The 20,734-nt window shown below is 43.6% G+C and overlaps 2 protein-coding genes and 1 pseudogene across 2 annotated transcripts; 1 reads left to right on the forward strand and 2 right to left on the reverse strand.

Annotated features, from left to right (window-relative positions):
• Positions 1 to 563: 563 nt before the first annotated feature.
• LOC134191300 (tubulin beta chain-like) lies at positions 564 to 1,783 on the reverse strand (annotated as a pseudogene).
• Positions 1,784 to 2,126: 343 nt separating this feature from the next.
• Positions 2,127 to 10,413, forward strand: LOC134190878 (major facilitator superfamily domain-containing protein 8-like). Its single transcript, XM_062659415.1, has 2 exons — positions 2,127 to 2,407; positions 9,167 to 10,413. Exons 1-2 carry the CDS (start codon positions 2,159 to 2,161, stop codon positions 10,346 to 10,348), a joined length of 1,431 nt encoding a protein of 476 aa, XP_062515399.1. The 5' UTR covers positions 2,127 to 2,158; the 3' UTR covers positions 10,349 to 10,413.
• A 145-nt stretch (positions 10,414 to 10,558) lies between these two features.
• Positions 10,559 to 20,301, reverse strand: LOC134191537 (laminin subunit gamma-1-like). Its single transcript, XM_062660157.1, has 24 exons — positions 20,029 to 20,301; positions 19,444 to 19,704; positions 19,253 to 19,373; positions 18,588 to 18,755; positions 18,373 to 18,522; positions 18,018 to 18,130; positions 17,724 to 17,939; positions 17,506 to 17,655; positions 17,190 to 17,438; positions 16,941 to 17,130; positions 16,737 to 16,880; positions 15,390 to 15,984; positions 15,072 to 15,327; positions 14,891 to 15,013; positions 14,152 to 14,818; positions 13,455 to 13,751; positions 13,261 to 13,386; positions 12,935 to 13,194; positions 12,233 to 12,865; positions 11,719 to 11,999; positions 11,511 to 11,652; positions 11,278 to 11,457; positions 11,046 to 11,202; positions 10,559 to 10,971 (listed from the first exon to the last, which is right to left on the reverse strand). Exons 1-24 carry the CDS (start codon positions 20,281 to 20,283, stop codon positions 10,847 to 10,849), a joined length of 5,859 nt encoding a protein of 1,952 aa, XP_062516141.1. The 5' UTR covers positions 20,284 to 20,301; the 3' UTR covers positions 10,559 to 10,846.
• Between the last annotated feature and the right edge of the window lie 433 nt (positions 20,302 to 20,734).

The raw sequence follows: 20,734 nt of genomic DNA on the forward strand, positions 1-20,734 counted from the left end.
TAGATTGCGCAGAATTGCACGTCAAGTTGGACAGAGAACTTGAATACAAACAGCTGCTGCTGGAAAATCCGCAGATGCCAACCACGTGCGTAGGTAAATATCAAAGAAGCAGCTAGCTCACCAACCTAGAGACGGGAAACACAACAATGATTAGTTGTATAGAGGCTGTAAACTATAAAGTCTTCCGAAGTATTTCTGCCTCAAAAACGACATCTAACGTTCCACCAGCGACAATCTCACTACGAGTCTACGCTCTAGAGGCGCTCACACATACAAGATCGAGGCGCATCTTAATTAAGAGTTCACTCTCAAACAACACTCACTGACAAAGCAGACTAGACTTACGGTTGCGACGAGCTACTCAACAAATGGTACTCGGTGGTACATGGGATGACCTTTATATATATATATATATATCAATGTGTAACTTAATCTAATTAGTAGACGAAAAAGACCCTCGGTCTTCAACTTAGCTAAAACCGTTGCGTTGAAAACCGCTCTAGAATTATCAGTATATAGGCGTATGACTTGACTGCCTCAAACTGCTATGCAACAATAGATTTCATTAAAACATAATCAAAGCTGACCTAGGAAACTATTTTAGGTAAGAGAAATACCCCCTCACGCAAAGACAGAAACCAGCTTTACCAAGACTTCTGAGCGAAAATGGTGTACACGTAAAGCCCTCCAGACAGTAATTGCCTAGACAGTAAGTTGAACATTCACAACACACCTAGGCTTCTGCATCTCCTATAACTTCTTTTTCAAGTCACCTTCCTCTTCAGCGGTAGCATCTTGGTATTGCTGGTATTTAGACACAAGATCATTCATGTTTGATTCAGCCTTAACAAAATAATCTAGAAATATTACAATCACACCACATTTAAATAATTATTCATATCTAAAACCATTGGTAGACATACTTCAGTATAAACTCCATCTCGTCCATTCCCTCTCCAGTGTACCAATGTAGGAAGACCTTACGCTTGAACATGCATGTGAACTGTTTGGAGATTCTCTTGAACAGTTCCTGGATGGCTGTACTGTTGCCCACAAATGTGCCGACATCTTGAGACCTCGTGATGAAATATCACAGATGGTTGTTTTCATGTTGTTTGGAATCCATTCTACAAAGTAGCTGCTGTTCTTGTTCTGCACATTCAACATCTGCTCATCAACTTCCTTCATCGACATATGACCACAAAACATAACAGCAACAGTGAGATATTGGCTATGACGAGGCCGGATCACAAGAGGCCATCATGTTCTTGGCATCAAACATATCTGGTGGTTCAGTTTTGGAACAGTGAGAGCACAATACTGCTGTGAACCACAACTGAGCAAATCCAGACCTAAAGAAGTGGAGACGAGGGAATGGCACTTGATGTTGACAGCAAGCTTACGAAAATCAGCATTCAGTTGTCCAGGAAATCAAAAACAAGTGGTAACACCATGCACTCATTGTAGCAGAAACCAGATGGTTCAAGTCACCATACGTAGGCGTGGTCAGCTTCAGTGTACGGAAACAGATGTCACAGAAAGCTTCATTGTCAATACAGTAGGTCTCATCAGTATTCTCAACGAGCAGGCGGACAGACAGAGTGGCATTGTATGACTCAACAACCGTGTCACTCACTTTAGGAAATGGAACAACAGAGAAAGTGTTCATGATACGATCGGGGTACTCTTCACGGATCTTAGTGTCCCCATTCCTGATCCTCTACGCCCTCCATCCAATGAACGAGTGAGCTGGAAACCTGGAAGACAGTCACATCCTTCTGCTTCTTTCCCCACCACATCAAGAACGGAGCAGCTCCTTCTGTGTAGTAACCTTTAGCCTAGTTGTTCCGAGATAACAAGTGTGAACAAATTCGTTGCAACTAAACGTTGTGTACGATGGGCGCATCTAGAGAACGCGCGTTATCTTCTACTACACCGCAATAGTCTAATCTTTGCTTCGACTCAAACGTACAGTAGAACTTAGACTCAAGAGTTTAGCCGGTCATCTCCCTCTGCGGCGGAGAATCCTAGGTCTAGTTCTGACTAGTACAGTGTATACGTGTAGACCAGAAAAGGTTGTCATGAGGTCTAACTCCCGCGACTGAGAAAGAATTCCGAGGGCAAACGTGACCAACGTCATGAGTACAACTGTTTCGTCATGTCGTTCAAAAAGCTCTCTACTAAGTTCGTGTTAGCGGTTTTCTTTCTACTAAGCGGCATCGAGTATGGTGTTATTATCCCCACGTTGTGGCCTTATCTCGAAGAGCTTGGAGCTTGTCATTCGTTTTACGGTCTCACTTTCTCCGCCTACTGCATGTCTGGTCTTGTGATGGCAATGCTTTTCGGTGCTATCAGTGACAAAGTACGAAAGACGAAGCCGTTGGTGACGTTGGCCATTCTTTGCCAGGTGAGACGGTACGACTAGACTGTTGTAGCAGGCGTCAGCTTGTGTGGAAGTGAAAACGAACTGCCATGTTTATGTATTTTGTTTACGTTTTGTGAGCGTGTGTGTGTGTCTGTGTCTGTGTCTCTGTCTGTGTCTCTGTCTCTGTCTGTCTCTGTCTGTGTCTGTCTGTCTGTCTGTCTGTAGATAGAGACATTCAGTGTTTTACTCATTAGCAATAGTCTCGGACTACAAGTAGAACATTTCATTTTAACAATAACTGTTTGTAGTAGTGAAGATTGTTGACAATAAACTTGATTCTGTCTGTCTGTCTGTCTGTCTGTCTGTCTGTCTGTCTGTCTGTCTGTGTGTGTGTGTGTGTGTGTGTGTGTGTGTGTGTGTGTGTGTGTGTGTGTGTGTGTGTGTGTGTGTGTGTGTGTGTTTCTGTAACTCAATTGGTTAGAGAGTGCATTTGGAGAATGAAAACATCCAGGATCTTGCAGGGTTGCAAGTTCAAGTCACAGTGATAGCGAGCTGTGGCATAATTTCCTTAAGCAAGAAACATACACACACACACACAATTTCTTCTCTCAACTCAGGAGTATAAATGAGTACCTGGTCATTGACTGGGGTGGACATGACTGCTGACTGGGCAGTAACATCATGAGCAGATGGGTACTTGTGGGCCTTGGTGTCCAGTCTCAGAGCTGCGCCATAGTGTCCCTGGATTACTCTGGCCAAGCTTCAGGTGGATTGTAGAACTGGCCTTAAAGCCTTGACGTAGTGCATTGAGGCCCTGTCTCTAGAGGCACAGGGAGCTACTTCACAACTGACTTTAAGGTCAACATTGAATGACGTGAAGAGCTTAACGTTTTGTCTATTTATGTGAGTGACTGGGTGGGTGGTCTGGTCTATTTTTCTAGGAATGCAAATTAGAGAACAGGGTGGAGTCGATAGACTAATTGACTAATTTAGTTAACCCTAGGTGTAACGAGGGTTATCGTAGTCGTCTTACCAGAATTATCGAACTCTAGAAATACCGACTCAACGGAAATACCGACTGGATGAAAATACTGACTGGCGGAAATGACCATGTAAACAACTTTGTAATGTATAGCATGCGTTCTCTGGTAGCGTTCGTGTAATCTCGACATAACATATTCACCCGTAATAATGCCCATACCGAACTAACGGCCGTGCCCATATATACGCCCATGTGCGACAGGTCAGAACTTTTAGCTCGAAAAGATGCCCATGTCCAACTGTGTGCCCATGCCCAAGTATAAGCCCAGGATACGCATGCGCAAACAAGACAAAATGGGGTCTGCAGAACATTCGTCTCCGTCTGTGTGTGTATGATGAGCTGGTGTCATTGTTGAGTGAAAGTGCTTACCGCTTCATTGCAATTACCTACCCTGATGCTTTTGACGGGCTTCAGGTCGACCTCGTATGTGTATAGTATATGCTGATGCTTTATGGATACCAGTACCTTTGATCTTGCAAATGGTTAATTGCAAGCATTTGTGGTATTTCTGTCTTAAGTATTTAGATGATGACTGGCCAAACGACAGCATTTTGCGACCATGTGTACGCCTAGGACCAAAATAATGCCCCTGCCCTAGTATACGGCCAGAAAAAATTGTTTCTTTGCTGTATGCCCAGGACGTTATTACGGGTGAATACAGTATGGTTGTTGGAGCTTGTCTACTAGTATAGGCGGAGTCATGCAGAAAATTTTCAATTTTGATTACTGATCATAACTTTTGAGTGTACCTTCAAGGTCATAGCAAACGGAGCGTAAGTGAACAGAGAGTAAGTGAACCTGTGACAAAATGCCGCACCAAAGTGATTTACTGTTTGATGATAAGACTGTCTGTCCTTTCTCAGCCACCTGTATAAACAAGTGTTGGGATGCTTGGGTCTAGTGTGACTGAGCCATCTGTCTAAACAAGTGCAGTGACCTGCATGTGGTGTTAATTTGTGCATCCTTGCAAGTAGGTGCGTGCCAGTACAGTGTACGTGTGCAGCAACTGTTTGGTGTTGTCAATCCTAGGCATTGTTGCCATTGGAGTACGTACCTGTGCCTTGTTGTTGAGGCTAAAATCAATCGTTGGGTGTTCTAGGAACACACGCATAGGTAAGTTTCCTGCTTTGCAGGCGTTTGTAAGCACATTAATAATTCTACTGTACCACCAAAGTACCCGAACTGGAAAGGGGTCAATTTCTCGGCGCTTAGAGTTCAGCACTGTAGTGCTCCCTTTCATTATGATAGTGCTTCACAGTGGTCTATGTGTTGTACAGTATTTTATTTGTTTTTGCCTTTTACTCATATGGTATCACTTGTGAGATCAGAGTACATATTGAAATACACCACTAGTTCAACTGATCTGGTGTTTTCATGCTCTCAGATTTCTCTCTTAGAGGGCCGTGTTTCCACTAGCTTAAACTAGTTTAGCTTAATTAAATGCGTTTAGAAACTAAACCAGTTCAAATAGAAAGCGACTGTTTCCACTAGGAACTTGCACATTCGGGATGTGCAAAACAAACAGTCCAGGAACGCTTTATTTTGAAGTGTTGGGCTGCTTTGTCACCGAGTCAGAGGAACTGTTGGTTGTCACTGATTCAGCATCTATTTGCATGACAATGACCAAGGACATTGTCTTTTCTCTCTCGGTAGCTGCTGATTTCTTTCCTTAGTTAACGGCCCTTACATCTTTAATTAAGACAATTTTGTCCCAGCAAAATAGTCAATATTATCAAAATGGCATTGTCAGAAACTATCTAAACAAGCGCGCTATTGTCACGTGACAGTTAAGCCTAAACCACTTTGCTAAACCTACTGCAAAACGGGTTTAATTAAGAAATCTGTTTAGGTTTAGAATATAACTGGTTTAGCGCAGGTGGAAACAGATCAAGTTTAGCTTAAACCAGTTAGACCGGTTTAGGCACTAGTGGAAACAAGCCCTAGAGGTTCATTTTTATAGAGAGTTGTTGGTTTCATGGCAGTAGCAGTGTTCTAAGTAGAGCCTGTTTGCTGCCAGTTGTGAGCTAGAGTTGATCACTGCCAGGAATGAGTCGAATTTGACCAGCTGTACATTTTGGGTGTAGATTTGGGAAATGTGGGCAACTGTGGCCATTTTCCAGAGTTGAACTCCTATGAAGGCAAAATAGTAGCCACATGTACGTGGTACTATAAGCATACTGTATTACCTCGCATAGAACGGCATGCCGTTATGGAACGAATTTTACCAGGGTGCCGTTATACCTTGCGGTACAACGGCATACCATTGTAAATGAGGGAATTTTACCAGCGCCTCAAGTTGCACATCCAACAAAATCTAATATCTTTCTTAAGCGGTACTACTAACTACTGCTAAGTCTTCAAGAACATGCCATGCATAGAGATTACTAGTAAGCACTAACTTGAGGCTCGTGCGACATTGCCGCCAAGCTGATCAAACTTGTCCACGGCCACTGTGTAGGATTTCCTGCCTCTGGCTTTCGGCTGACTTGAGTCAAAGTCTTCACCAACGGCAACATCAGCAACATGGTCATTAGTATCATCCTCCACATTGACACGAGTCTCTTCCATTACCGCAATATTAATATCAAAAAATAGGCCTTGTATTACTGTGACTACCGTACCTCACTTTATAACGGCACCTCACTCTATAGTGGCATGCCGTTATAGGTACTGTGCCAGCTGGAGTTGTAGCGGATTCTGGTAAAATTTGCATAAAACAGCATACCGTTCTATGCGAAGTAATACGGTAAATAGTTGCTATGTTTACAGATGTATCTATTTACTAGCTGCTACATGTATATGTTTTGCAATGTCACAGTAATTTATCTATTAAATGGCTAAAATTGTTTATTATGTGTAACTCTAAGCATCTAGCTGATTACACTGAAATAGGACTATTATTCTACCCATTGTAAAGTAAAGGTTTGATACAAGGGCGTCACATGCTATGGGCTAGGGTTGGTGCTAGCCCTCACTTTTTGATGGCAATAGTTCATTAAAATTATCATTGTATTTAATCTCAGGTTGTTTAAGAATCAAGCAGTCCTAAAACATCTTAGTTTTGACATTTTACGCATTTCTATGTCGTCACATCTTCAACTTTATTGATGACCCCTCACTTTTGAGACACACATGATGCCCTTGTTTGATATGCATTTGTTTTTTGATTCTTTGTTGACAATTTAGAAAACAGGGTTTACGAGAAGGTTAGATAAAGAAGTGCACAGCGATGTGGTTGTGCTCTGTAACCATATCAAGATCAGATCATCCCCGGAAGGCCCAAAAGACAGCAAAACATATTGCAGATTTTGAAACCTAGTCTTACAATTAGGTAACAAGAAGTGACTAAATAACAGATATGTTGTGCTACCTGCACCTACAATGCAGTGAAGATAAGAACTGTTGGTCGGTTAATATTCCTTTCTAATGGCAGATTATTGTACACAAAGGAAGTATTGCTGTAGCATAGCGTAAGTCTGGATAGTTGACTTTAGTCAATGTCGCTTTACAGTGATACATAAAGGTGCATACTGATGGTATGAAGTTACTATACTTATTACTAAAACACTTATTACATAAATACTTCTTGACCCATCTCAATGTGGTTCAGACGTTACCTGATTGTTCAATAGTTGTGAAACCAATCTCACTACTACTAAATTGTGTACCCTATTAACTAACTAATGTTTTTGACATTGAAAGTTATGACATTATCAAAGTATGATGTCATTCAGGTGACATTATCAACATGTGACATCATTATTGTCAACTGGCAAAATTTTCTAAATTTAGTTAGCGCACTGAATGGAAAAAAGTTACACCAGACTAAAGTGAGCGAAATTGCCTATTTAGCACGCAACACTAAACGACCATGAGTAGCTGTACAGGGCACACGGCAATGAGACTCAGAGTTGTAACTTCAAGTCTTGAGTAGATTGACTGGAAAGAACTGACTGTCTTTGCAAGGGATCCAACAAAGAGATCTTTCTTAAACGGGAGACTTCTGATCTGTTTTGGAAAGATCGACACTAAGGACAGATTAATGAGGAATGTGTTATAGGAACCAGCTACGGTTTACATTCATAATACCACTCTAGTGTCAGAATAATGGAAGTTTTTGCATATTAAGAGTACTATAGTCAACACACAGAAATTGTATAGTATAGCTCTTCATCCCATCTATTTTTGTTCCAAGCACAGTTGATGCAAAGAAAGGTTTTAGGTTTTAGTTTTAATTAGTAACATGTACATGTAGTAGGAATAGACTCAACATTATAATTTGGGAAGTGTCATAACTTGACATTATATTTCGAACACATCTTACAACGCGAAGAACTTAAGACTAAGTCCAGAATAAACGCATCCACCAAGTCATAATCTAATAATTACTAAACTAATGAACAGTTGCTAATAATTACTAAACAGCTGCTGGACAGGCACCTCTTAATTAACATGAAGAGCATAAGGAGGAGGCTCCACACATTGACGGACGCGCTAGCCTACATTCTGATTGGTCATTGGGTTCCTGAACTACAACGGTATTACTGTAGCCCTAGCGCATGCGCGCTTTAGTTAACAACATCACTTAGTATTGACACTACACTTTTCCTTTTAGTTTTCCAATACAGTAGATAACAAACAGGAGGTCTCTTGTTCTTCTTGACAGAGTATTGTCTGTTTGTCTCTTTCCTTTTTGGTGGTAGGGCTGTTGTTGTGTCAGTGTCGCAGCCTTCTCCTGGGGTGGTTGTTGAGTAAACAGTTGTTGAGCACTGGTTCAACCGTTGTGTTGCATCCTGAACCATGACATCTCGAGTGTGGAATGAAATTGGGTAGTCTGGAATATCTTTGTGTTGGGATGGTGATCCTGCAGAAACATTTCTGATATCTTTCTCTCTCTCTAGAAAATGATCAATGCGTACATACCTTGTGTGTCTTCCTACCAATGTTTACTAAAAGTTGGTTGGTAATAGACTCTGAACTATTCACACAATTGAGGTTCTCTTCTATCTGACATGAGCTATATACGGAAACGGTATCTTTAGGCTTCAGTTCTCGAATCTGGTTTGCTGTTGTTTCAATTTGACTTTCCTTTATTTGTTAGCAGTAAAAACATATTAGATATTACATAAAAGATATCACACACACACACCTCTCTGAACTTTGGCATTTAAATAGATTCTTTGAATAATACTACTTGTGCTCTTCGGCACATTAAATTTTAGCACGGCCAACTTTTCTGAAGCTTGAGCTGGGTATGACACACCAGCTGGTCTCTACACCTATTGCAAAAATGGATGACATCTTTGAGATGTGTGTATTCCTGTATGTGTAGATTAACAACTGGATACTTCTGTGCAAGTGATAGTGCACATGTCTACTCGCATTGACAAAATAAAGTGTTGTTGGGTGAATAAATGAGAATTGAAGGCCTCTATAAGAAAGTGTTTAGATGCTACGAATTGTGATCAGTATTTGTGTTGTAACTGTTACCATCATTGCTTCCAGAAGTCAAATCAAACAAAGTCGAGAAAGTTGTAACTAGTTGTATACTACTGCTGTATAATAAATGAATTGTAAAAATTGTAATTGTTAGTAAGTAAATATTGTAATTATTATGAAATATTGTAATTGTTATGACGTAAAACTATAGCATTTTAATTTGATCATGATTTGTTAGCTAGATGAATGGCTTTGATTGCAATTGTGTGTAGACATTGTCTATAGTTGTTGTTGTAAAAAACCTGATGCCTTTTTGGCAGGTGGCGGGTGATGTTCTCTATTTTATTGCCAGCTCACCGGAAATGGTTCTTGGTGGACGTTTCCTATCTGGTGTGGGAATGGGCGGAGGCTCTGTGATCTACGCTATGTTGGCGTGGACCAGCAGTGAGAATGATCGAACGTCTTCCTTTTCATTAGCCATAGCATTGAGGAACATTGGTATTGTTGTGGGGCCAGGATTGAACATACTGCTACTCCACATCGATTTCCATCTCGGTCCTTATCACATTCATCTCAACAACGTGGCTGGATTTTTAATGGCGTCATTGTGGACGTTCAATCTGCTATTGATGCCTTGTTTCTATTTTGATCCACAAGTCCGACGCCCAGACGGAAGAAATGTGAAGAAAGAGTGTCCTGATCTGCCTAGAATTAACGGCAAAGTAACCTGCACTATACCTAGAGGGTCTAGTGCGTCGAGTGACGATGAGAGGGAACCGTTGATTAGTGAAAGTAGTGACATCCAATATCGATATAAGGTCAAGACCTCTGATTCTATGCAGAAAGATGTTTCAAGCCTTTTTTATGCGTTTGCCGATCAGTATCTTCGTGATGAAATAGTTGTCTTGTTGGCTATTCAATTTGTTCAATTCTTTAATCAATGTGGGCTGGAGTCTCTCGTTCCTCCATTTGCTAAAGACACATTCGGTTGGACTATCTTTCACTCGAGTCTCCTATTTATGGCCGCTTCTATCGTTACCGTTGCTGTCTACGTTATTCTTATGTGTATCAAGAGCAGAGTTTCTGATCGATCTATCGTTATTATCGGTCTGTTACTGGATATATGCGGAGTAGCATTGCTGGTGGCATTCGTGCCCCGTATGAAACCTCATCACAACGTTGGTGTTAACACCATCATATTTGTTATTGGATTTGGCTTGGCCATGACGGGATTTCCTGCTGTTCTCATAGCTACAGCCGGTTTGCTAAGCAAATTGACGTCGATGTCTTGGCAAGGCCGAACTCAGGGCGTGCGACGTGTAGTTACTAATATTGGAATGATTATGGGACCGTTATGGTCAGGCTCATTGATGGATAACCTCTACATCATGTTAGCAGCCATGCTTGCTCTATTGCTTTACGTCAGTGTTTTAGGTGGACTGTCTTCTAAGCGTTTATACGAAGGTGGAAATCATTTTAGAAGAAATAGTTTCTTTACTTGATTTTGTATTAGATTTTGCAGAGAAATGGTCACTTTTAGTATAGTAGCTGAAAGTATAACACTATGGTGTCCGACGAAAACGCGCTAAATGCATAAGAAGCCGTCGATCACATAGCTGGTTGAGCTCGCGCCCGGCTGACATCTAGTGGTCAGCGCCCGATTAACGGTGCCAGAGCGAATCCCTTTGTCTGCTGCACTCTACAAATTTCCGAACTCGACAACTTCCGTTTTGTTTTTTCTTTTAGCTAAGCTAGACTATATAGAAATACCACACATGTATACAATACACGTACATACTGCAGTCTACTTTTGCACAACATCAATTGATACACGTGTATATAGCAGACAAGTAGGTATGTCTGCCGTCGGATAACACAAATAACAAAGCCGTAGACGAACAATGCATGCAATAGGTTTATTACTATAAGCACTCGGCAGCTAGCATCTACTGCCGGACAACTACGTCTGTATGACTAGTCTATTCCAACGTTTACAACCGCTAGTTGAAACTTCGACAAATTTCGACTTCGGTCAGTAGATTGTCCAACCTTACTTCTAGCACCCCAAGTCTCTCTCGCTTGCGAATCAAAGTAGTCTTCTGTTCTATATAGCTATCTAACAGTTCTAAACAAGCATGCATTAGTAACTCAACGGAAACGGTACGGTACCAACGAGAATTCTGTTAACAAGAGCGATACCTTTGATTCTCGAAATAAGCGACGACCGCGTTACTAGCTGCAGTGCATCCTCTGCCGACTGTTTGATGTTGTTCAGTGTTAAGCTGTCGGAAGAAGCGTTGGAGTGGACTTGAGTTGCTGTAAGCGCTCTGGCAGACTGCATTACCTTGCTGGCATTCTAGACCGACAGAAAGAGACCGTATACACTCATGTGAGCGTACGAGTTCACTAAAGAATATTAAGATACGCTTGCCTGAAGCAGCTGGACGTCCGTCACGTTGCAACTGTGGTCTACTGCTGCTGCGGACACGTCGAGTTTGCTCAACGCAGCAAGTCGGCACTCTTTCACTTTCCCGACTGTGTCGAGAGCCATGCGACTCACACCACGTGACTGCACTGTTGTCGTCATCGTGTCGTTGGTCGCATTGTGTATCTACAAAACATAGAAAAGCCAGATAAAGACTCACATTTAGACACTACATTTACTTCGACGCCGCAACTGTGTATCGACACGCTGGTCAGCTCTGTGTCCCGTATCCTCTGTTCGGTCATCTGTCGGATATGACTGGAGTTAGCTAGTAAAGTTTCAATGCCGGTCACAAGGTTAGCAGCTTTTTGGCTCACATTTCTATAAACAAAAACTCGTTAAAAATCGTAATAAACCAGTTAACAGTTGTCTTTTCAAGAGACGAACAGTGCACTGGATGCCGTGGTCAGGACGTCATTGGCTTGAGCTCTGCTGTCTCTTGCTTCTTCTATAGTGGCGTTTACTTCAGTCTCGGGTATTATTGTCTCGTTTATTTTCTGCGACAGTTGTTGGATAATTGTGATGTCTGACAGAGTTAAGTCTAATACGTCCGATGCCGACTGGTTGATGCTATTCAAAGACCCGGCTGACGTGTTGAGTAAGGAGTCGAGAAAAGATGCGTTAGACAGTATCTCGTTGGCTGTAGCACGGATAGCGTCCGCTTCGTTCTAAAAGACGATAACACTGAAGGAATTGTGTCGGGCACTGCCGGACAGGTCAGTGTTCACCATGGAAAGAACTTAATATTAATCAATAAATGCGTGCATCATATACAAGTAGACTGCATGCCACGTGACCGTCTGCTTGCAAAACATCTAATGTAATTTAATTAATAAAGAAATACTCAATAATTAAGTCTCCCTATCGATTAAGCATCAGTTTTCTCTACATCTGTGCGTACCTTTGCGGTGTTTGTTCCATTAGATGTTCCACACGCCGCTTGAAAGGCCGTTTCTGCGTCTCGAATCAAAAGCTCGCTGTCTTTCAGTTCCATTTCGCTAGAATTTCGGCGTAATTGCGCCGTAGCAAGCGCCGTTTGAGCAACGTTACTTGCGTTCACACCTGTCGAGTTGGCGTTTCGTAAACACGCGAGATCTTCTGTGAGATTCGCACGAATTTGGTCGCGTTGAGCAGTAAGCAACGTTAACGTTGCTGAGCAAGTTTCCGAATTAGAATCGAAAACAGGCTTCGCGTCAAAGATGAAGTCGATGTTCCCTTGAGCTTGCCTAGACGTATTAACTGCCGTTTGAATTATCGAGCGAGCGCGCTCCGCTCGTGTCTTGGCTGCTCTAACGGCTGTCGCATTGCGGTTGATGTAATACACGGCATTGGCAGAAGTAATTCCTAAGCGATTTGCCGTCGCATTCAGACTTGTATACAATTCGCGAACGTCACGAGTGGATTGATAAATGCCCGTTCCAACCAACACCGAACCGTTGAACGACATCGCACGTCGAACCGCCTCTTCACTCTGCTGCACAACTGTTTCCACTTCCACGTACAATTTTTCATTCACATTAAAGCGCGATGACAACTACATATCAATATGAAGTTATTTCAATACAAATTTTACCGTGAGCAATAGGAGCACCGTATACTATACCTCAGTAAACGTATTGACAAGGTCGATTCGAGTTTCATTGAGTGACGAAGGATTGATGGTAAAATTTGTGATAACATCGTAGGACTGCCGAAGACTGGTAACATTGCCTATTCGCTGTTTTACCGACAAAATTCCGTAGTGGACACGAACCAATCCACGAAATCGTTGGTCTTCACTTTCGATCCGGGCCATCAGCTCATCAATCAATAGAGACCAGTCCGAGTAGCACTCACCACATAGAATACAGTCTGGAGGTGACCCTGAATTCGAGAAAGAAATCGAAATAGAACATAAAAAACAAATTCGCTTTCAAACTTTTGGGTCACCTAGAGTATCAGGCTTGCAGGCGACGCACGCTAGACCCGTCACGCCCGCCAGACACGGACACTGACCGGAGATCTTGCTGCACGTATTCGAGCCGTTTCTTGTATTTGACACGTTACACTCGCATCCTGAATTAGACAACACACATCGTGTCTATCGTTTCTCATCACTCGTGAACGAAACGCTCAAAACTCACTTTGACATCCGGCGTTGGAAAGGTTAAAGAAACCGTCGCCGCACTCGCTGCACGTTCGACTGCTCGTCGCGACGCCGGCCTTGCAAAAGCACTGACCCGAATAGGGCGTGCAGTTACCGTGACGTGCTCCGAGAGGATCACAGTTGCAACGACGACAACCGGATCCGTCGTCGTAGCCAAAATGCTGCGGCATGCAGCGATCGCACTTGTTTCCCGCCACACCGGGTAAGCATGCGCAAACGCCTTCGGAGCCAGAACAGCTCCGATTTCGAGAACCCGTCAAATTACAACCACACTCTAAAAATTACAACAACAAGTCTGTTAGAATGACCCGAATGCCTCATTAATAAATCACAAAATAATTAAATAATTACTATATTTATGACGTCATTATTTGATAGTTAGGCTACAAGAATAAATTTGGTTGTTTGACAGAAGCGCGCTCACCAATTTGGGCTAGTGAATGGGCGTGCTTTGAAATTAGATTAAATTTTAAATTTTACTGTGCATAAAAAATTGATGCTAATGATAAGTATCAATAAAACGCGCGCACTGATTTTTAAGCATACAATTCCTGTCAAACAAGTAATTTTTATTCTTGTGGCCTAGTTTGAATAATTAATTATTTATTTATGACGTAAATATTTGATTTTTACCGCAAATTTTTGTTTATATTGTTTATTGTTGCAATTCTTACCTTCACAAGTGCCAGTGATCGCATCACCAAAGTAGCCATCTGCGCATTGATCACACATCGGTCCACTCGTGTTGTTTACACACTTCAAACATTCACCGGTCGTTGTGTCACAGTTACCCGTTTCATTCAAGTTGATGTTTCCGTTACAAGTGCAGCGTCGACAGTCGCTTCCGGGGACGGAGGGTCGACCAAAGTATCCGTCGCGGCACTCCTCGCACCGAAGTCCCGTGTGAGAGTCGGGGCAGTCGTCGCACACGACGGCGCCGTCCGACGCGAGTTGACACGTCGGACTGAACTGATTTGTTCCGGTCGTGAGAGGACAGGGACACGGCATGCAGTCGTCCGCCGTTTGGTCGGTGGCGACTCCGTAGTATCCCCGCCGACATTCGTCGCACTCGTCACCTCGAGTGTTATGACGGCAATCGATACAGACTCCCGTCTCGACGTCGCAGTCTGCAGAATGCCCGTTGCACTGACACGGCACGCAAGAGTCGTAAGCGGTGCCATTGACAACGCTCCGTTTGTACCCTCTCTTGCACTTTTCGCAATAGATTCCTTCGTGCCCGTCGGGACAAGAACAGTTAACTACGCTGGTGAGAACACTAACGCCCGTCCACTCGGCAAATCCAAGAGCGACATTGTCTAACTCTGCGTTCCCAGTCATTTCCTACACATAGATATCAATTAATTTAATTAACCAATTTTTAAGATGACGTAAATTTTAGGCAGCCGTCCGTACTTGCCCGAAGTCACCTCGTATTCTCAAATATTCAACGTCGTTTAGAATATCAAACATTTCATTGACGGTCACACCGAAACCGTTCACTCTACCCCAATAGAACTGAGACTCGACCAATTGGATCTATAACACAATCAGAGCTAACATAAACTTCGCGACCACAAAATACTTCACGATTCACCTTGTAACGATGGAATACTCTCCCCGGTAGTTGGCTCAATGCGGCCACTATCGGTTCCTGCGCACCGCGCCCTTTAATAAGTACATCTCCAGCTGCCATTGTCATGAGCAAGAGATTGCCAACCATTTGATTCAGACGAAGATCAAATTCGAGCGTTTGAGCGTAAGACATGCGTAGAGCGTCTAAAAATTTGGACGGAGCCACAAAATACGCAAACCTAGAAAATAACTGTCCTCTCAGTACAAAGTTCAAGACGCTAAACACATTACAAAGTTATACATGAATACCGTGTTTGTTACAAGTTAAGGCTGGCTGTACCCCATATCAACAGTTGGAGACACAGGAGCATCATTTCCCATTTCGCTGATTCCACTCCAACCATCTGCATTCACTCCTTCGAACGTACTATTGACCTGCTTTAGTTCGAATCCGCGAGCCGAGTCGCAATCATTCGAATGATTATAGCAGAAGCATCTGAGACAGACGTCGACGTTGTTCGAGTCGAAATTAAAATGTCCGTCTTCGCACACGTTACACGTCCTGCCCGCTGTTCTTTCCTTACAATCGCATTGACCACTCATGTCATCACACTGAGCCGCAACACTTCCCGATGAGCTGCAATTGCATGCTGAACAGCTACTGTTGCCCAGACGATAGTAACTCGGAAGGCAACCGTCGTCGCACTTTGTGCCGTCGAAGCCCGCCTTGCAGTCGCATTCGCCGTCGGCGTCGCACTGCAGGTTGGTCGAAGCGTGAGGATCGCAGCCGCACGGTTCGCAGTCCGAAAAATTGAAATAGTTCTCGATGCACGATTCGCATCCGATCCCGGTCGTGGACGGTCGACAGACGCACTGACCGGTGACGGTATCGCACGGCAGTGAGACGTCGGAACCCAACGGCGAACAGTTACAAGCTACATAGTTCACAGTTAACATGTTCGATTACACGCGAACTGCGTATACCGTATTTCATCTATTAAGTGCCATCCTCGAATAAACGCCGTTAATGTTTAAACGCCGCGCTTGCGAGAGAGCATTACTAATAAATGCCGCCTTCGAATAGACGTCACACTTAATTTATTGTACATGTGGGGACCACCGGCTTAGCGTGGACCTCAAGTTTGGGGGCTGATTAATCACACTGCAAAGCCACGCCCGTTCTTTTACTTTTACTTTCACAGTATAACGTCCGTCTTTGTCGGGACAGTGTGATGGACAAAGATTAATCTCACTGTTTGGTAACCTGAGGGAAACATAGCGCTTTTGCTTGACACTCCTACAAAGATTGGAGAGACTTATCCCCCTATCCCCTCCGACTCTACGCTAGTGTACCCCCTAGCCCCCTCCGACTCTACGCTAGTGTAAGAAATGTACTGAGCTGTGGAACTGGATCATTGATTACTACGTTTGTGCAATAGCCCTTACGCGTAACCACTTTAGAATTATTTAGTTGAACCACTCGGGGACAAATTTTCTGGATGACCGTATACATGCAGTATTACTTCCCAGTTATTTGATGCCTCACACGCATGCCCATACTAATAATAAACGCCACCCCGTTAATTAAAGGCCGCAGCTGCGAGTAAAAACAAAAATAAACGCCGCCCTTATTTAATCGCTTGGCTGGAGAAATATTTGAAGAAATACGGTATTCGTTCTAACATACCTTCACAACCCGTTGTTGATAAATTGAAGTAATTGAAGTCACAGCGCGAGCACGTTCGTGTGATCACGCTACTGCGACACGTACACTCTCCGCCAACGGGTCGGCAGTCGTCGTCCATCGCACCGTTTGCATCACAACTGCAAGCTATACAACAATATTTTAGACATCAAGCCGCCATATATACGATCTCTATGACTCTCTTACCTACGGATCCGTTAAACAACCAAGCATTGGCAAGAAACGTATGAGCACGACACAGTGGAGTCAGAGGAACGGTATGGGATGACACCAGTTCTCGTTCAACGTAGCACGACCACGTCTCGTTGTACAGATCCGATCCGATCAACAATTCCTTGAACGGTTCCACGTATGTCCGCTTAGGCATGACGACCATCTGCGTCAGAATGCTGTTTTAAACAACACGGATGGAGAATGTTATATACTAATGCTTACCGAGTCAATATAAAACTGAGGCCCTATACCAGTAAACAGATACTTGACTTCGATCATAATCCTGCTTCCTGCTGAGATACACGCGTCCATCTTAAGAGACCCGGATCCCGACGGAGCGGCTGGTAACGAGAAGTTCTCGAAATGTATTTGATTTCCGTACTGCGGAGCGCTCGAACGGTCGCAAGAATACGAACGAGTCGCAGCGTCTCCCGTGATATTCACGGTAACAAATTCGATACGAGTTACTGCCTGTTATTATTATTAATAAAAATTAATTTATATAATAGTGGCTCTGATCGGAGGCATGCACACTTACTCGGTATCGGACGATAATCGTGTAGATGATTGTTCGTGTAGGCGCGGTCACCCACCATACCACCCGACCTCCGGAGACAGACATTCGAACAAGGCCCCATCCTGTAAACCCTGCATCGGCACTGCTCGCTTGTGCTACAGCAAACGCGCCCTAAAGAGCAAATCAAAGCAATCAAATTCGAATTTGATACGAATTTTTTCAAAAAAAGGATTTCTCACATCGAGATATGCGTCTTCTGCTTCATAGACAATTCCCTCTAAGTATGGAAGGTATCGACCCGATGCCGTCTCGTTACAAGTGCGGCCCGTCAATCCGGATCGACATTCACATTGTCCGGTAGTTAGATTACAGTTGGAAGACAGTGCTGTAAACAACGAACATCCACACGCCGAACAGAGATCGGGATTACTTGGATCGAAGTTGTAAAATCCTGGCTGTAAAGTGAAATACAAAGACAGAGAGATTTTTCTTGTGAATCGCCAGAAAAAGGAATGACGAACGTCTTTTCGTACCTTGCAACTATTGCAGAGTTGGCCCCGCACGTTCGGTTTGCACGAGCATGATCCGTCCACAGGGTTGCACTTGCGCGGAGTGGTAACGACAGAGTTGTTGCACAAGAGGCAAGCTAAAATTATCAAAAATTATCAAAAATTCTTTTAAATATTTACTAAATAATTTTTAAATAATTTATTTCAAAATAATTAAAATGGAAATTTAAAAAATATATAATAAAATTAAAAAAGTTATTTTAAAATAATTATTAAACAATTTGTAATAAATAAAATTAACTAATAATTAATATAAATAACTATAAATTTAAAACTAAAATGATTAAATCGGACCAAAGCAACGTGCTGTCTGTCCCACCTTGACAGCCGTCCACGAGATTTCCTGCTAATCCGAAAAAGCCAGCTTTGCATTGATTGCATTGACGGCCATCCACGTTCGCCTTACAAGAACAATTGCCGTCTACGTCGCACTGACGTGACGATGAGCCGTCTACATGGCAATCACAAGCTGCAAGAGCGACATCACACATACACCATCGATATAGACGACAGAAATCGTATATATGCAACTACCAGGGCACGCATTCGGATCGCGGAAGTCGACGGAGGAATTGTGATAGTGAAGCGGGCGACACCCCTCGCAGTGATCTCCAACAGTGTTGTGAAGGCAATGCTGACAGACGCCGTATCCTTCAATTTCGTTGTAAACGCAACTCTTGCTGTGCTGATTGCACTCACAGGCTACAGAACCAAGTAGCAAAACAAGAAAAAGATACCATAGATCAGTAGCGGATCCAGGATTTGCTAAACGGCGGCCACAAAACTTTACACTGTACATGGGTGTGTCCTTCTATCTAGACTCTTGTTGGAGACACTGGCGTAGCGTAGGGGGGCTAGGGGCCCAAAATCATTGTAGGCGTGTGTCAAGCAAAGCGCCATGTTTCCCTCAGGTTACCAAACAGTGAGATGAATCCTTGTCCATCACACTGTCCAGACAATGGGGGACGTTCGTACTATACTGTAAATGTAAATTTAAAAATAGGCGTGGATTTGCAGTGTGATTGATCTGCCCCCGAAACTTGAGGTCCACACTACGCCGGTGTTTTTGAGACTTTGGGCTATCAACTGACTCAAAATTCTTAGAATTACAATAAGATAAAAGGATCCAAACGGCTGTACTGTACGTCCGCCAGTCCGCCTGAATCCTCTACTGTCTAGATTACGTATGACGACCGCACCTTCGCACTCGTTGGCGCTCGTTGAGTTTCCTCTTCGCCACGGCCTGTTGTTGTACAAAGGCAGACACGCGTCGCAGTGGTCGCCCGTCGTATTGTGCTTGCAATTGCATCCACTAGGAACCTGCCGTCGATCGTTAGTAATTGCTAGTAATTGGCTATCTAGAGATCTATACACGACGGTGGATTTGTACCTGATCTGGTAGTAGGGTTTCGGATCCTCGTCGCACGCACTGGTCGGCGTGACCGTTGCAGAAGCAGTGGCCGTCGACGCTCCACTCGCTGACGGAATAGAAGTACTTCATGCTAATGTCGGGCGGCGGCGGTTTGAACACGTCGTCGCCGAGCGTGTCCAAGCTGCGGAACCTGGCTCGAAGGTTCGTCACGACGACGTGTCCGACGACGGCTGGGTTGTCGTAGCGACCGTCTCCAAAGCGCGTTGCGTCAAACACAACCTTCAGAGTAGAAAAATTAATCAGCACGTTGTTGTGTGTGTGTGTGTGTGTGTGTGTGTGTGTGTGCGTGTGTGTGCGTGTGTGTGTGTGTGTGTGTGTGTGTGTGTGTGTGTGTGTGTCTGTGGGTGTGTGCGTGCGCGTGTACGCAAGAACCCTACTATATGGGCGGACACGTCGAAACCTCCCACATTCATTCAACTTCATCATCATGCATGATAACGCCTCAAACACGCAATTAAAAATCAAGCAAAAGCCGTCACTGCCCTGTCTTGGCAAGTGGAACGAAAAAGCGACCGATCAATACAAACAAATTGTGTACCATACCGTTCCGAATTCTGTCGGCGAATTGCGTACAGAGTCCTCCGTTGTACAAAACGCTTCCGTCGAGTCTTCCGGATAGCTGCCTCTTTTGCTTTCGTTCAGTCCTTGAAATAGACCGTCTGGGATCACAGATTGTAAACACATGAATGAGTAATACTGATAGGGCTGCCACGTCACTCCAAAATCGCTTGATTTCTCCAGTATCATGCGCTTCGGTCGAAAACTTCGAAATATCAACGTTGAACGCTCCAATCTCATGGAGAAGTTGAAGTCAAGTTGAAGAGTAACAAAGAAGACGTAGTTTTCGGCCTTCCAAAACGATCTCTGGTCGTTATCGTTAGCCTTGGATGCCGGATGAGACTTCGACGTATTGGACATGTCGCAGACGTCTCTCAGATCTAGTTCCGAAAGAGGAAACTCAAACATAGCAGCAGGATCGCCACACGTCGAGTTGGCTGTTATTGCCCTTCCATAGGCGATGTTGGAAGCGGATGGAAAACACCCCTTTGAAAGATGGCAATCAGAAGCGACTCCGACCGGGTGAAACGCAATAAGAACAATACTAACGAAAATCGCTAAACTCATGGCACCAAAACGAACGTTCGTGTAAATTCTGATGGAGAAATGAAAAGGCGTGCAACGCCAGATGAATGTGGTAGTATATAGAAGGCTGCTCTGTCGACACCACCTCTTCGCAGTATCCATTACA

The sequence above is a fragment of the Corticium candelabrum genome, chromosome 15, assembly GCF_963422355.1.
Source record: "Corticium candelabrum chromosome 15, ooCorCand1.1, whole genome shotgun sequence".
NCBI lineage: Eukaryota > Metazoa > Porifera > Homoscleromorpha > Homosclerophorida > Plakinidae > Corticium > Corticium candelabrum.

Excerpts from the sequence above, each read along its gene's own strand:
- LOC134190878 (XM_062659415.1), top strand. The coding sequence starts at position 2,159 with ATGTCGTTCAAAAAGCTCTCTACTAAGTTCGTGTTAGCGGTTTTCTTT. Across the intron at positions 2,408-9,166 it reads CGTTGGCCATTCTTTGCCAG|GTGGCGGGTGATGTTCTCTA; the intron begins GTGAGACGGTAC and ends CCTTTTTGGCAG.
- LOC134191537 (XM_062660157.1), bottom strand. The coding sequence starts at position 20,283 with ATGAGATTGGAGCGTTCAACGTTGATATTTCGAAGTTTTCGACCGAAG. Across the intron at positions 18,523-18,587 it reads CGATCCGAATGCGTGCCCTG|CTTGTGATTGCCATGTAGAC; the intron begins GTAGTTGCATAT and ends TCGCTCTTGCAG. Across the intron at positions 14,819-14,890 it reads TACGAGGTGACTTCGGGCAA|GAAATGACTGGGAACGCAGA; the intron begins GTACGGACGGCT and ends ATCTATGTGTAG.